Source organism: Fusarium redolens (genome assembly GCF_020744475.1).
Source record: "Fusarium redolens strain MPI-CAGE-AT-0023 chromosome Unknown BKA55scaffold_13, whole genome shotgun sequence".
Classification (NCBI taxonomy): domain Eukaryota; kingdom Fungi; phylum Ascomycota; class Sordariomycetes; order Hypocreales; family Nectriaceae; genus Fusarium; species Fusarium redolens.
Genome location: NW_025763676.1, coordinates 427,029 through 440,924, shown reverse-complemented (window position 1 = coordinate 440,924; position 13,896 = coordinate 427,029). Strand labels below are relative to the sequence as shown.

At 48.2% G+C, this 13,896-nt stretch overlaps 7 protein-coding genes across 7 annotated transcripts; 4 read left to right on the top strand and 3 right to left on the bottom strand.

Moving 5' to 3' along the window:
• Positions 1-1,574: 1,574 nt before the first annotated feature.
• Positions 1,575-2,301, top strand: BKA55DRAFT_620132 (uncharacterized protein; the record flags this gene model as incomplete). Its single annotated transcript, XM_046196757.1, has 1 exon — positions 1,575-2,301. A coding segment is annotated over exon 1 (609 nt), but the record flags the coding sequence as incomplete, so codon positions are not given.
• A 3-nt stretch (positions 2,302-2,304) lies between these two features.
• On the top strand, positions 2,305-2,898 carry BKA55DRAFT_518060 (uncharacterized protein; the record flags this gene model as incomplete). Its single annotated transcript, XM_046188238.1, has 1 exon — positions 2,305-2,898. A coding segment is annotated over one exon (594 nt), but the record flags the coding sequence as incomplete, so codon positions are not given.
• Positions 2,899-3,604: 706 nt separating this feature from the next.
• Positions 3,605-5,060, bottom strand: BKA55DRAFT_740679 (putative peptidase domain-containing protein). Its single transcript, XM_046201453.1, has 2 exons — positions 4,386-5,060; positions 3,605-4,335 (listed from the first exon to the last, which is right to left on the bottom strand). The coding sequence occupies exons 1-2, from the start codon at positions 4,795-4,797 to the stop codon at positions 3,878-3,880; spliced, it is 870 nt and encodes a 289-aa protein (XP_046046328.1). The 5' UTR covers positions 4,798-5,060; the 3' UTR covers positions 3,605-3,877.
• Positions 5,061-5,650: 590 nt separating this feature from the next.
• On the bottom strand, positions 5,651-7,696 carry BKA55DRAFT_575809 (uncharacterized protein). Its single transcript, XM_046193424.1, has 3 exons — positions 5,951-7,696; positions 5,870-5,900; positions 5,651-5,792 (listed from the first exon to the last, which is right to left on the bottom strand). Exon 1 carries the CDS (start codon positions 7,560-7,562, stop codon positions 5,979-5,981), a length of 1,584 nt encoding a protein of 527 aa, XP_046046327.1. The 5' UTR covers positions 7,563-7,696; the 3' UTR covers positions 5,651-5,792; positions 5,870-5,900; positions 5,951-5,978.
• A 1,106-nt stretch (positions 7,697-8,802) lies between these two features.
• On the top strand, positions 8,803-10,388 carry BKA55DRAFT_575806 (uncharacterized protein). The gene has a single exon (XM_046193423.1). The coding sequence runs from the start codon at positions 8,837-8,839 to the stop codon at positions 10,124-10,126; it is 1,290 nt and encodes a 429-aa protein (XP_046046326.1). The 5' UTR covers positions 8,803-8,836; the 3' UTR covers positions 10,127-10,388.
• On the top strand, positions 10,366-11,088 carry BKA55DRAFT_575805 (uncharacterized protein). Its single transcript, XM_046193422.1, has one exon. The coding sequence runs from the start codon at positions 10,438-10,440 to the stop codon at positions 11,062-11,064; it is 627 nt and encodes a 208-aa protein (XP_046046325.1). The 5' UTR covers positions 10,366-10,437; the 3' UTR covers positions 11,065-11,088.
• Position 11,089: 1 nt separating this feature from the next.
• BKA55DRAFT_575804 (S-adenosyl-L-methionine-dependent methyltransferase) lies at positions 11,090-13,364 on the bottom strand. Its single transcript, XM_046193421.1, has 4 exons — positions 12,891-13,364; positions 11,713-12,836; positions 11,559-11,667; positions 11,090-11,506 (listed from the first exon to the last, which is right to left on the bottom strand). Exons 1-4 carry the CDS (start codon positions 13,008-13,010, stop codon positions 11,321-11,323), a joined length of 1,539 nt encoding a protein of 512 aa, XP_046046324.1. The 5' UTR covers positions 13,011-13,364; the 3' UTR covers positions 11,090-11,320.
• Between the last annotated feature and the right edge of the window lie 532 nt (positions 13,365-13,896).

Here is a 13,896-nt window from a genome sequence, read left to right as displayed (position 1 = left end):
CTCGGGCGGGGTCGATGAAACGAAACGAAACAAGACCAGTGATTCTCTGGGCGAGATCGACAGAGCAGAACAGAACAAACATCCCTTGCATATCGCCATATGCAGTTATTCCAGCATGTTCCGACGTCTGGTTAATGAGTACAACGCTCTCTCGCCCTCCATCGGTTGTCGGAGACGGAACGGTCGGTCACTATCATTTCCCCTCTTTAGGTGGACCACCCAATTCCCAAAAATGTGGCTGCATGCTTCTTCCCCCTCCTGACTGGTACCAACCCCTCGCGGCAGGTCAAAAAAGCAATGGCATGTTTTCCATGTGGCTGCAGCTTGGCTATATTTACCCACAGCTGCTATTCTGTTTCACCCGTGCGTGGCTGCTCTGTCTACCAACCAATCCACTCCTCGTATGTGAATGCCCCCTTTTCTGGGCCTCGTATTTACAAGATCGGGTTTTCCACTTGGCCAATTGACGAGTTACGGATCTATGTACCTCCGCGCGCATACGCTTGTGCCTGGACTCAGCTCCTTGGCAAAATACGGGAAAAATAGTCCTAGATCGCGGCTCCGACACATCCAGGCCCTGACAGGGTGTAAATGCTTGTCTCACGTCCTGGTCATGTTTCTTTCCTTTTCCCCTGGTGAGTTGTCCGTGTGTGAGACCAGGAATAACCCATTCAACCTGCATTAGCCAGCCTTACGGTCACTGTTTAGCTTCTTCTGTGTTTTCTGGCGCGGGGAATGAGCCTCCCCTCCAACGAGATGTTGCAGCTTCAACACCATCTGGAACTGCAAGACTGCATTAAACCTCGTATTCCTTAATCGGTGTGATGCTTCCACCTGTAGCCAGCGCATCTGCCGGGCGTGAAAAACGCCTTGTGCGTCACAGCTGTCATTACTAAATCGTTACACTCACTTATGCTGTGCTACTATCTATGGGAACACCAGAACATGGACCCATCGGCTCGTCGCTCTCCGCTGTGAAATGGATTCAGCTGACCGTCGAATCACGGAGATTATCCACCATGTCACTGAAACCTGGTCTACCGTCCCAAGAAACGCAGACTGGACATAAGATTAGAAATCACGGCACAAAACACTAACTTGAATTGAGTTATCGCTATCAAATCTGTCCGGTATAGAGCCGGTTCTACCTTCACGTTGCAAGTAAGCATAATGTTGGGCCTGATCTATGTCCCGTGCTGCCTCGTGCCCGTGATGGTTTGTCCTCAGCCCAACCTTCTCGTCCCCCTGTCCTGCCGTGTCTTCCCTGTTCCTCGGGCGTGGTATATGCAACCCCCCTGGGGTCCGACAGCTGACATCCACAGTTGAGGCTGGTCTGGCATGCTTGTCACACTGCGAGAGGATGATCCGGTCTAAGAGAGAATTTAGCTTTGGAACTAATGCCTCGGAGCACCATGCTTCCCAAAGTAGCATGAGCTGACTTCCTATCTGGATGCTGGGATCATCTTGGTCAAGGATGGGGACCTAACCATCAAGATCTCGTATTCCCTCTGCAGTCAACATCTCCTACTTAAACCTCATGATCTCCTCACCCAATTCGTTTCTATCTCTTCACTCTCAAGTCAAGAAAGGCACTGGTCTCTCAACTCAACTGACCTCCTCCTTCACTCGATCCCCTTCTTTCGTTTTTACTTCAAACCACTTTCGTTGCTGAAAGGCCTGCAGTTGCCTGTCATGCATATCAAATACCTCCTCATCAATCTTTTCGCCCTGACCGTCTCGGTCAAGGCTCTCCCCGATGCTGACAACGACTTCGGTCTTGAGGCTCGGGATGACTCCGACGCTCTTCAGCAGCGCTGGGACTGTGGCCATGACGCCAAGCAAGTCTACGGCAAGTGCGTCTGCAACGACAAGCAACTCACCTGGGACGGCAAGAAGTGCGTCTGCCCCAAGGGTACAACCTGGGAGTACGGCAAATGCGTGCCTAACAAGCCCTATTGCCACAAGCCTCAGACCTACAACCCTCACACCAAGAAGTGCGAGTGTCCCTACGGCACTGAGTGGAAGTATGGAAAGTGCATCCCCAAGTGTCCTCATGGTCAGTCTTACGACAAGGATCATGGCAAGTGCGTCTGCCCCAAGGGCACTGAGTACAAGTACGGCAAATGTATCCCCAAGTGTCCCCACGGCCAGTACTTCGACAAGCACCAGTGGAAGTGCGTCTGCCCGACGGGTACATCTTGGAAGTACGGCAAATGCGTAAAGGACTGCCCCAAGGGACAATACTACAACCACCACAAGGACAAGTGCGAATGCAACAAGGGCACTGAGTGGAAGTATGGCCAGTGCGTGCCCGTCTGCCCCAAGGGACAGGAGTACAACAAGTGGTCTCACAAGTGCGAATGCCCCAAGGGAACCTCTTGGAAGTACGGCAAATGCGTAAAGGACTGTCCTAAGGGCCAGACCTACAACCATCACTCCCACCAGTGTGAGTGCCCCAAGGGAACTGAGTGGAAGTACGGCAAGTGTATTCCCAAGTGTCCCCACGGCCAGTACTTCGACAAGCACCAGTGGAAGTGCGTCTGCCCCAAGGGCAAGATCTTGGAGTATGGCAAGTGTGTCTGCCCCGAGAACCAGGTCGAGGAGTACGGCAAGTGTGTCTGCAAGGACGGCTTCAAGTTAGAGTACGGAAAGTGTGTTCCCGAGTGTCCCAAGGGCCAGACCTACAAGCACGGCAAGTGTGTCTGCCCCGACGGCAAGATCTACAACAAGTGGCACAAGAAGTGCGAGTGCCCCGACGGCAAGGTCGAGGAGTACGGCAAGTGTGTCTGCCCCAAGGGACAGATCGAGCAGTACGGCAAGTGCTCGTGCCCCAAGGGCAAGTACTACGACCGCTGGAGCAAGTCTTGCAAGAAGGGCGGCTATGGTGGACACTACTAAAAGGTGTTGGTTAGGGGAAGATTCAGGGGATAGCTACTTGGTTGAGGACAGCCTTGAAGAGGCTTTGATGATCTTATGAGATTGGGTTTGAGTTGGACATAACAGGTTTACTTCGCTGGACATCCTCTTTACACTCCTTATATACTTTACTTCATAGTGGATAATACTTAAATCAAGGACATTGCGGATTACATCTTTTGCCTTTGGCCTTCGGTGACTTTACTCCTTTGAAATGGTTGACTTTGAAACTTATGGAGTTGGCCAATAGAATTTAGTGCTCTGCATACACCATACGCAAATGGGTCTTAGTCTCGTAAAAGCTAGGCCTTGTTATCAACCCTTAGGGTGAGACAAGTGATCACATAGCTTCCATAAGACGCCCTCAGTATGAATGCCTGGTAGCAATAGAAGTTGATACTCAATTACTTCCCGGCGATGTCGTTAAATTATGTATGTCCCACGAGTGGCATTTCTACCCGCAAATTCATGCCGACCAATTGAGTACGCTTGCGACTGATAGAAGAGATGTCGCGTCTTCAGACAATAATTCTTCTATTGCGGGTCTTGTTCAATAAATATCGCGAACACCTTTATTCTTTCTGCGCGACGGACAGCTGGCCTGAGGCTTCAAATCATCGCCAGGTTGGAAAGTAAATTTGTATGAAGCCAAAGAAAGAACTTAGACGAGGAGTTGGAATGTTTGAAGCCTTGATGGATGGTAGTAATTATCATTATGTATTGTTCGCCGTTGTGCCGTCTATGCGAAGTGCTCTAATCTGCCTGTATCTGATTGCCCCAACATCAAGTGAATTATTCGAAACCAATATTCCAGCGATGTCCGCATAATCGCGAGACAGAAAAGCTCTAATTCCTATAGAATAGACGCCTGCCGTCAAGAAGATACCAGTAAAGGTCTCAGCTTAATCGACAATACAACAAAAAAGGATCATTAGAATCGAAAACCAGCTCACGCTCTTCCTTAAGAACAGTGAACGACACCATCACTATGAGTGTGACACTCCTTGGGAGCCTCCTTGGTAGCACTAGGCTTAGCCGAATCCGCCTTGGTAGGAGTCTCCTTCTCCTCCGCCTCACCAGTGCATCCCTCGCCAGGAGCAGCAATGTCGTAAGCGTAAACGTCAATGGCGAAGTACTGAAGAGCGTCGCTGTCGATAACACTCTTGGAAGGGTCGGTCTTGGCGAGTTCGAGAGCTTCGGCGTAATCCTCGGCGAAGTGGTCGACGATGCCCTCGCTGATGGTAGGGACGTGGAGGACGCGGTGCAGGAGATCGGTGGCCCAGAATGTGTTGAGCTTGGATTGGGCGACGGTGTAGCCGAGACCGCAGACGGAGTCGAGGTTGCGACGGATCTCGAAGGAGAGAGGGCAGATGACGGTTTCAGTGGTGGCGTTGTCACCTCGCCAGTGGCCAGCCCATTCTGGAATCGTCAGTTTACTATTCATATCGAGCTTCTGTACGAACACTTACTATCCTGAGTAGCGCAGTTCTTGTCAGGATCATCGCAACGGAACAGCATACCCGCCTTATTCGCGTTGATAACACGATCATACCAACCAATAGGCGTAGCAGTAGATCCATTACCGAAATACTTCTGCTTAAACTCAGACTCATTTCCCCATCGGAGGAGATGGTCCTTCGCGTGCTGAGCAAGCTGAACAGTCTCATCCAGAGCATTAACCAACTGACGACGAAGCGTCGCGTTGCAAGACTGATGGATAGGATAGTCCTTGGCCCAGCCCTCAGACCAGTCGTAAACGCTGTTGGTGGCGGTAGTCTGAGGGACAGACTTTGTCTGGCTGGCCTCCTCGCGACCGAAGATGGGAGTGGCTGTTGCTGCTCCGAAGAGGACAATGGCTGCGAAGGTGGACTTGAACATCATCTTGACGGTTGATTGTAGATGGAAAGATGGATGTTTGAGATTGGCAGTTCAGTTAAGATGAGGCTGAGAGGCTGAAGAAACAAGTGTTCATGCAGGAGGTCCTGGATGGTATTTATACAGCTCTCCTACAGGCCATGGTAGCATCCGGGTTCCCAGATTCTGGGAATAGCCAGCCACCTGCTGCTGAAAACCTTTTAGACCCTTGGTTCTCTCGTGGGGGGCTCTGACAAGGTTTGACCGTTCAACCGGTCGATGTATTAGCAAACAAACCTCAACAAGAGATTTCCCAGTGGCGTCATATCCAAACAATCAACAAATCACAGGCCGGCAGTATCTATTAGGCTCACTACTAGCCTCGGTGTATTCTGTCATGTCATGTCTATCAGGGTTCTTGTTCCCACTGCGCGGTAACTATCAAGGTGTCTTGGCATCAAGAGGCAGTGGATCGGGACCCAACGCTTATTCTCAATTAAGGTAAATAATATGCTTAACCAGTTGATGCTCCGCCGTTGCGACCTTGTTGGTCAGCTATGCTTAAATCTCTGCCTATTTTATCCTCTTGCGTGGAGGTAATCCCCCACGGAATATTCGATAATTTGTCTAATGGCGCGTGATCGGTGAGATCGTTTGCATGCATGATGAGGCATTTAACAAAGCCCCGGCTCGTGTTCCCCGATGAGCTTCTGCATGGATGGATGGTTTTTGTGATTTTATACGCTGTTGCCAGTCGACTGACAGCTCTCCATCGGTTTCTTGGTTTGCGACACACTATTGGCCAAACCTTGAGGCTTCCAGGCCTCCAAAAAGGTACTCATCAACCACCTGGTTCCGTTTTGAGACGAACAAACAAGAGGGAAAAGCGAATTCAATGGAGGTTTCAATCAAATAACTTCCCTCTGTTTTGCCTATACTCATCATTCCTGTGATTGAGAAATTGTTGACGTCCGCGTTGAAGTCCCTCCATCGTTTACGTGGGTCTTTGCGCAGTGGTTATGGTCAGTCGAGCCAATTGCACGCTGACCTTTTGCTTAACAATCATTATCCATTCAAAGGTCACTAATCTTATTCCAAGTCACCAGATATCTTTCACGACATCCTCTCTTGTGAGAATTAATCTGCTCCTCTTGCTCTGTACAAAACTCAACGGTTGAAGCTGCATGCCATCCCACTTTCGCACAGCGCTATGCCTTCTCTAAATCACTAGGCCGAGCCCATAATCCCTCAGGTTCAGCGCCTTTCGCAACTCTCAACAACTTCCGCTTCTCCCTCTGCTCGTTATACGTATCCAACCACTCCTTCGAATGCCCATCCAACGGCTCAATATCATCGCTAACAAGACTTGAATTCGCCCAGTCCAATAAATCCCTCACATACATAATCTCTTCACCATCTCCCGCCAAACTATGAAACTTGCGTCCGCGTCCCTTATTAGCAACGCGCTGATCATATTCCTTTCGTAGGGAGTTTTGGTCTGGCAGGGTAGTCTTGCCAGTGAGCACCCGAGCGAGGACTTGCGCTTGGAAGTCGAAGAGTGAGAATGTTGCGGTGTAATAAGGTACGCCGATAAATGAGAGCGTTGGATCTTCGGTGTAGAATATGTCTTTGTGAAGGTTGTGCACCATGTTACCCTCTGAAGTTATGAGAATATCGCGCGTCGCGTTGTCGAAGGATATATCATCGCGGTGATATTGTGCGAGGAAGGGATATGATGTTAGGTATCCTGTCGCTAAAACGACGGCATCGACATTATCAAGAGCCTTCCCATCACTCAAGAGAACACGGCTCCTCATTCCTCCCGTTTCTGGATCCTTCTCCAACACAAACTTCTCAATCCCCCCAACATGCTCAACACTTCCAGGAAACATCGAAGGCGGCAAGTCAAAATCACCGCCCCTGGTACTCTGAATAACCTTCTTCGCCTTCTCACTCGTCTCACGACAAACATCATATGCCGACGCACCGCCACCAACAACCAATACCGTCTTTCCTTCAAACTGCTCCGGACGACGATACTGTTTGGTATGTATAACATCATCTCCAAAGTGAGCTTTCCATTCAGTGAGACCAGGAGTATCTGGAATGCGGGGTAAGTTATAATGACCAGTTGCCACAACGACAGCATCGAATTTCCAATTCCGTTCGATGATTCTCGGATCGCCTCCGCCCTTAAGTAGCGTTATGGTTCGAAGATCCCAGTGGGTTTCATCATCGCTCTTTTTGACATCTTCAACACGTGTATAAAAGACTGTTGCATCGTCGACTCCGAATTCCTTACTTAAACCTTGGAGATAACTTTGGATTGTTTCATGACCGGTAATATCCTCAGTCCCTTCTGGCCATGGACCAAGATTGCTGTAGAGAAGACTTGTAGGGACGTTGTTCCGAAGACCGAAATAAGCGGGGCCCGGAGGAGAGAATGCAACATCAAGAGCGTTGCGATCTTGCGTATCGAGAGGATGAGCAGCGCTTGCTTTGGAAATCTTCTGATTCGAGGAGAATTGTCCTGGGAGCGAAGTCACATAGTCGCCGATAGAGGGCTTCTCGCTGGGGTAGTGCGTTTTCGGGGACCTTGGGTCGTAGTGCCATACACCAGATGTGACGCCAGATCGTTCGAATACAGTGACATCGGCACCTTCTTTGAGGAGATATGCTGCTGCACAAATACCACTAACGCCGGCGCCGATTACAGCGACTTTGATCTCAGGGCCGAACTTGATGGAACCTTCGGGCGAAGGTGATCGATCACTGTTGAGGAAAGGACTCATGTTGACTGTGTCGTTCAGGATACACCTGAGAATCTAGTGGATTACCGATAAAGGACCTTTGGTGTACCAAAAAACTTAGTCTCCTAGAGCGAGTCTGAATGGGAAGGGGGTCATGATATAAAACCCCTCAACGGTAGTGGTTTGATATGGTTTTGTCCGGAATATCCATCAAGTCTTACGATTATCGATACGCTTTGTCCGTTTTTAACTCTCTTATCTCCGTTTCCTAGCTACAGCTCATATCCCTTCCCAATTGTGTGCGTTTCCTGGCAGTTGACAGGCTGATAAGTGCTTGATATGGAACCCTTGAGCACGCCATATCGCGAATTATGTCACAAAGGGTATAGTCCAACTCTGTAACCTTTGACGTCAGACAAAGAGCCTATTGTGCAATTAGATACTGTTGATAGCTTAGTAATTGTAGACTGATTGATAAGACCTGATTTGATAAGTTGAGGCTTAAAATAGGTACCCGATATAATTCAGCCCTCATAAGCAGAGCCTCCATAACCGTCGTTTTCAAGCTTTTCATGTCCTAGTAAGAACAATATTGATATTTGTTAGTATTATTCTCAGACATTAGATCACTAGTTTCAATTGATGCTAAATTGGAGCTAAATTGACAATCCTCTTAGCATTGATACACATGACCAAGCCGATGATGGCTGAGCAAGCAAGAAGGTTATCCGCAAATCAGCTCCATGCTTCAGCTTCAGACAATGTCCCAATTCCCGACAGATGCTTCTGGGCATCTGACATTTGCTGTTGGCCCAATCAAAAGTCCTAGGCCACTATAGTTTATCGCTGCGCCGCAAAGGATTCGCGGAGCCAATTCTGGCAGTACGTAACAGTTGCAACCACAGAACAGCTTTTCCGCTTTATATACTCTACGAAACCTAAGCTGCATCATTTCCTACTATCCATAGCCAATTATGGCTCAGTGGTTACATCACAGGATTTCACAGATGTTACATGAATCCCTGCCTTGTATTCGATGTCAGCTTATATACATTCTCTACTCCATCCAGTATCAGCTTGTATGCATCGCTAACTCCAATCCTTCGTATATCGGATTGTCAATACCAATCGCCATACCTTTACATGCCCAAATCAGATAAGTCTTGCTTTTCAGTTGACGATCTAACCTCAAATTCGGACCTCGGCAAATAGTCTAGCTGTTTCCACGTCCCCCTCATTTATCATGAAGATCGCCCTTATGAGAACCCCAAATCCTCCCTTCTTCCAACATCAACAAATTCTCAAATTCTGCGAAAATGCCGCCGTCAAAGTCTTCTACAGTCGGTCCAAAGGCCTTGGTACTATCAGCCCTCACAGTTGGTCTAGGTATCTTTGTCGCCCGCCCAATTAATCGCTTCACAACCGTTCTCGGCTTCTTCCGAACCCCAACATCCACCATCGTTTCCGATGCAGACTTCATAACCATTGACGACACAATTGTCTGCGAAGACTTGCATCTTCACTCCGGGCTGCTCTACACAGCATGTGAGGATTCCTACGCCCCGCGCTTTTCGTGGTTTCCTGGTCTGGGCGTTCTCCACGATCCCCTCACGGCTAGCAAGTCCCGTGGGTCTATCCACGTCATAGACCCCAAGACGTTCAAATCGAAAAGATTGGAATTTGAGGATTTTGAAGGGCCGTTTGTTACGCATGGTATCGATGTTATCGCTGATCCTAAGGTGAAGGATGGGGTTTATATTTTTGCTGTTAATCATGTCCCCAATCCTGATTATCTGCAGCATGTCGTCGATGGGAAGAAGGATGAGTTTGACGGAAACAAGGCTGCTTCTCAGATTGAGATCTTCCATCATCGCATTGGATCTTCAACTGTTAAGTATGTTCGATCGATCAGTCATGCTTTGATCCAGACTCCAAATGATATTGTTGCTCTGTCTCCGACAAGGTTTTACGTCACGAACGATCATTACTATCGCGAGGGTCTTATGCGACAAGTCGAGGATATGTACTATGGCGCAAAATGGTCCAACACGATCTATGTTGAAGTCACCGACATCAACTCCAAGGATTCGACAGCAGGAATTAAGGCTTCAGTGGCTCTGACAGGGCTTCATAACAACAATGGTCTCGGCCATGGTAGAACGCCCAACGAAATCGCCATCGGCAGCGCAGCCAGCGGAGATATTCACATATCAACCATCAAACCCGACCATACCATCCAAGTCCTGGAAACCATCCCATTCGATGCAGCCGTTGATAACCCCTTCTACTACAGCGATCCATTCGCTAGTGGAGACAACGATAGCAGCGGTTATGTCTCCGCAGGTCTTTCAAAGGCCTGTGAGCTTGCAAAGAACATTGGTATTGATACTGCCACTGAACCAGTAATGGTATGGCTCGCACAGCCAAAGAATGGCCAGTGGGAGAAGAGGCTTCTGTTTGAGGATGATGGAACGAGATTGAGGTCAGCGGCTACAGCTGTGTTGATCGGTATTGACCCAAAGCTTGAAGGGGGAAAGAAGAAGGGTTGGCTGTTTGTTACAGGATTTTATTCACAGCATATGATTGCTGTCAAGGTTGATCTATGATGACGTCCTGTTGGCTGTGGCGATGGACAAGCGCGCCAATAGAAAGTACTAGTCAAGCTCTGATAAAGTAAATGCTTTCTGAAGCAAATCTTTTCATAAGCTATGAATTTGTGGACGGAGAATCGTCGCGGTTTACGGAAATCTCCCAAAGGCCGACAAATACGCAGAAGCGTCATATCAAAAACTCATTACGTCATCCATAATCCAATAGATGATAGATATATATCAGAACCTTTCAAAGAGAACCCATGCTAATTCCAATAATGTTAATTCTTATTTATCTCACTCTTATCACTTATTAACAAGAAAAGATGTCTACAGTCGAAATCGTCTCGATCACCACTGCCTTAATGGCATCAGGCGGCATCTCAACCTTGACATTCTTCGATGTCCCAGAACTTCAATCTCAACCTGCTTCTCGCTCCTTACCCTCAATTCGATGGCTCTTCAGCCGTGGATCACACGTCTTCCCATCAGCCTCGTTGCTTTCAACCATTGGCTTCATATACTCTGCATCTTCCAACAATTTCCCAAGTTCAGGACCACTATACGCTTTCTCAACCAACAATTCCAAAGCCAATACATTCTTAACTGCCGCAGCACTGGCACTTAGTATCGCACCATTCACTCAACTCATGATTCCTACAAACTTCGCGCTTATTAAAGAGAATAATAAACTTGGTGGAGCTAGAAGTGAGAAAGCAGCCAGAGAGGGTGCATCCACGGATCGGAGTGCTTGGGAATCTGTCAAAGGAACAGGTGAGGGTTTCGAGTTTACGGATTTGAGTGGTCCTCAAGAACAAACTGAGAGGGGTTCCATGGCAGAGGAAGATGAGAAGGTTCGTGAGTTGCTGGAGAAATTCCGATGGTTAAATCTTGTAAGGGCTGTTCTTATTGGGGCTGGAGGAGTTGTTGGTCTGTATGCTGCTATCAACTAATGCCTTATGAACTTTGTTAAATCGTATGTCACTTCTTTGGATTTACATCATCTTTTCAAATGATTCTTATTGGTATTGAAAGCTGAAATCAAGATGTAGAATTTCCAGCTACACAGTCTTCCGTTGGCTGGTACCAGCAATACAAAGTTAACAGACATAAATTTACACCACAAAAACCAACCACCAGCTACAAACTGAAACTCAACATGGAAGTGGTTTCATACCACCGATGTTCACATTCCCCAACCAAACCTCATCACTTTGGCAGAACAGCCTTTCCAGCAGCTCGAGCCGCTTCAAGAGCACCATGTAGACCATACTGGGAGTAAACACCATTGATTCGCTGAGTCGAGTTGAGGTTCTTGACAACCACGATCTGGAAGCAAGTAGCGGAACCTTGACGAGACGCAATAGTGGAATAAGCCAAGAAAATCTCCCAGATCTGCTCAAGTCAGCCATATCGTCACAGGTTATGGGTAGTTCAGAATACGTACGCGGAACCATCGCACACCATACTTGGCTTTGACCTTTTCGGCATTTCCAAGCCAGTTTCTGTACCATCGCCAGAGTGTTCCGGAGTAATGGACACCAACAGTGTCAACACTACAGCAAGTTAGTAAATGCTTCAAAGAATCTCGGAATGCTTACCTCTTGACTTCGAACCCAGCGCTCTCGAGACATCCAACGTAAAAGGACAGCGGCGTGGACGCATCAGCGCCGGGGAAGATATACTTATTCAAAAACAGCCCCCAAATAAAATCCTCATACTGCCACGCCTTTCTCAACCCCGACAGTTGAACATACATCGCCCCGTCATCCTCAAGCATCTCATAACACTGTCGAAAAAACCCTGTCAACCGCCTCACACCAACATGCTCCGCCATCTCAAGCTGCGTGATCTTGTCAAACTTCTGCTCCGGAATATCACGATAATCACAGCACAAAAGCCTACTCTGCTCCTCACTCACACCCGCTTTTCTCAACCCATCGTTTCCCCACTCAACCTGATTTCTGGCGAGCGTTACGCCCGTGACGTTCGCACCGTAGTTCAAGCTCGCGAATTTCGCCAACGTGCCCCATCCGCAGCCAATATCGAGAACTCGGTCGCCGGGCTTGATATTAATTTTTTCGCAGACGATGGCGAGTTTGTTGTCTTGCATTTCTTCGAGTGTTTCTTCGCGCGTGGGGTCTGAAATTATGCCAGAGGTGTAGATCATTCGTGGGCCCAGAAACCAAGCGTAATGATCATTTCCGCTGTCGTAATTGGTACGAACTTGCTCTTCATCTTGCGATCGCAAATGAAGAATAACATCGGGAAAGAAATTGAATAAAAGATAATTGAATGTCTCGCTGGTGAAATTAAACGTAGCCCAATCATGTCGATACTCAAACGTTTCGAGGGCGTCAGCATTGAGATCAACTTGGCCAGTGAAATAAAGCTCAAAGAATTTATTCATGGGGATTTTATGGCGGCCTGTGTATCGTGCGCGAAGTTGGTCGGTTTTAAAGGTAAGGTAGAACTCGATCGGTCGGCCGGGTAAATGGACCTTATCGTTAATTCGCGGACTCAATCGTGACATGAATGTCCAAATGACGATTAGTACAGGGACAGTGGTGAAAATGGCGAGGAAAAGAGCAGTTTTGAAACCGCCGCCGAGTTTCCATGAGAGCCATTGGGGAACTCCGTAAAGAGCGGCGCCGAGGAAGATGTTGGACCATTGTTCGTATCCGGGGCCGTCGGCGGGAAGCGGAGCGTTTTTAATAGCGGGAGACTATTGATCAATTAGTAGACATGACACTGTGCGATTCGATGCGACGAGACTTGCGTTGGTCAATGGAACGCCCGGATTCTTGCCAGTCGAGAGTACGTCAGCGGGCGCTTTGGGTGTCGGAATAAAGTCAATATCGCTACTCAAATGAGCGCCTCCATTCTGCTTCAACGCCATGGTCAATGACTCTTATCTGCAGAACGGCGCAGGATAAACAAGAAAAGAAAGAGGAGAGAAGGATGGAAGGATAAACACGAGGTTAAGCGGTCAAGGAACCCTTTTAATCGCACGGCATGCTGAGCTGAGCTGATACATCAAACCACCTTGAAATGATGTGAGGCCCCGCTGCATCCGGGCCTCACAGCGCATCCCTGCCCAAAGCGAATCAATGTAACCGAAATGAAAAGGGATATCATGAAATTGAGACGCGTAATTGGATGCCTCTTGCAGCCTGTTGTGTATTCGGATGCCTATCAAATTTATTCTGTAGCCTAATTTATTGGCATTCAATATGCCACGCATCGCTGCAATTATCCTGATGTGACGTAGGCGGGCGGAAGATGTCCCCGGGCCCGAGACAGTTGGGTCACCCTGCAGCTGTGAGTTCTGAGGAGATTTGCACGTGCTTTTCTGCTGATTTTGGTCAGAAACCTTCACGTGAGGCCGTGTTCCTTTGGCGAAGCCTAGGGAGGGACGTGCCGTGCTGAGAAATACTGAGACCATCAGCTGATGGTATGTGCTGTGCCCCCACGAGCAGACCCAAATGCAATCGGTTTCAGGGAGAGATGGAACCAGGCTGACACGCGGGAGATCGGCGCCAGGCACCATGATTCTGACACGTCGCGCTAAACTCTATCTTGAAACTTTGATATGGAGTCATGAGAACATCTGGCCGTGAGAAGAAAGGGCCATAACAGCACTGCCTAATGTTTAAACAGCATAAATAATAGATCTCTAGATATTAAATTGAACATGATTTAGTTTGCACTTACTAGTTTCTCATTATTAGTAGGTTTTATCACCTCGACCTATCTCTGACATGATGTTCTTGGACCTAGGGTAG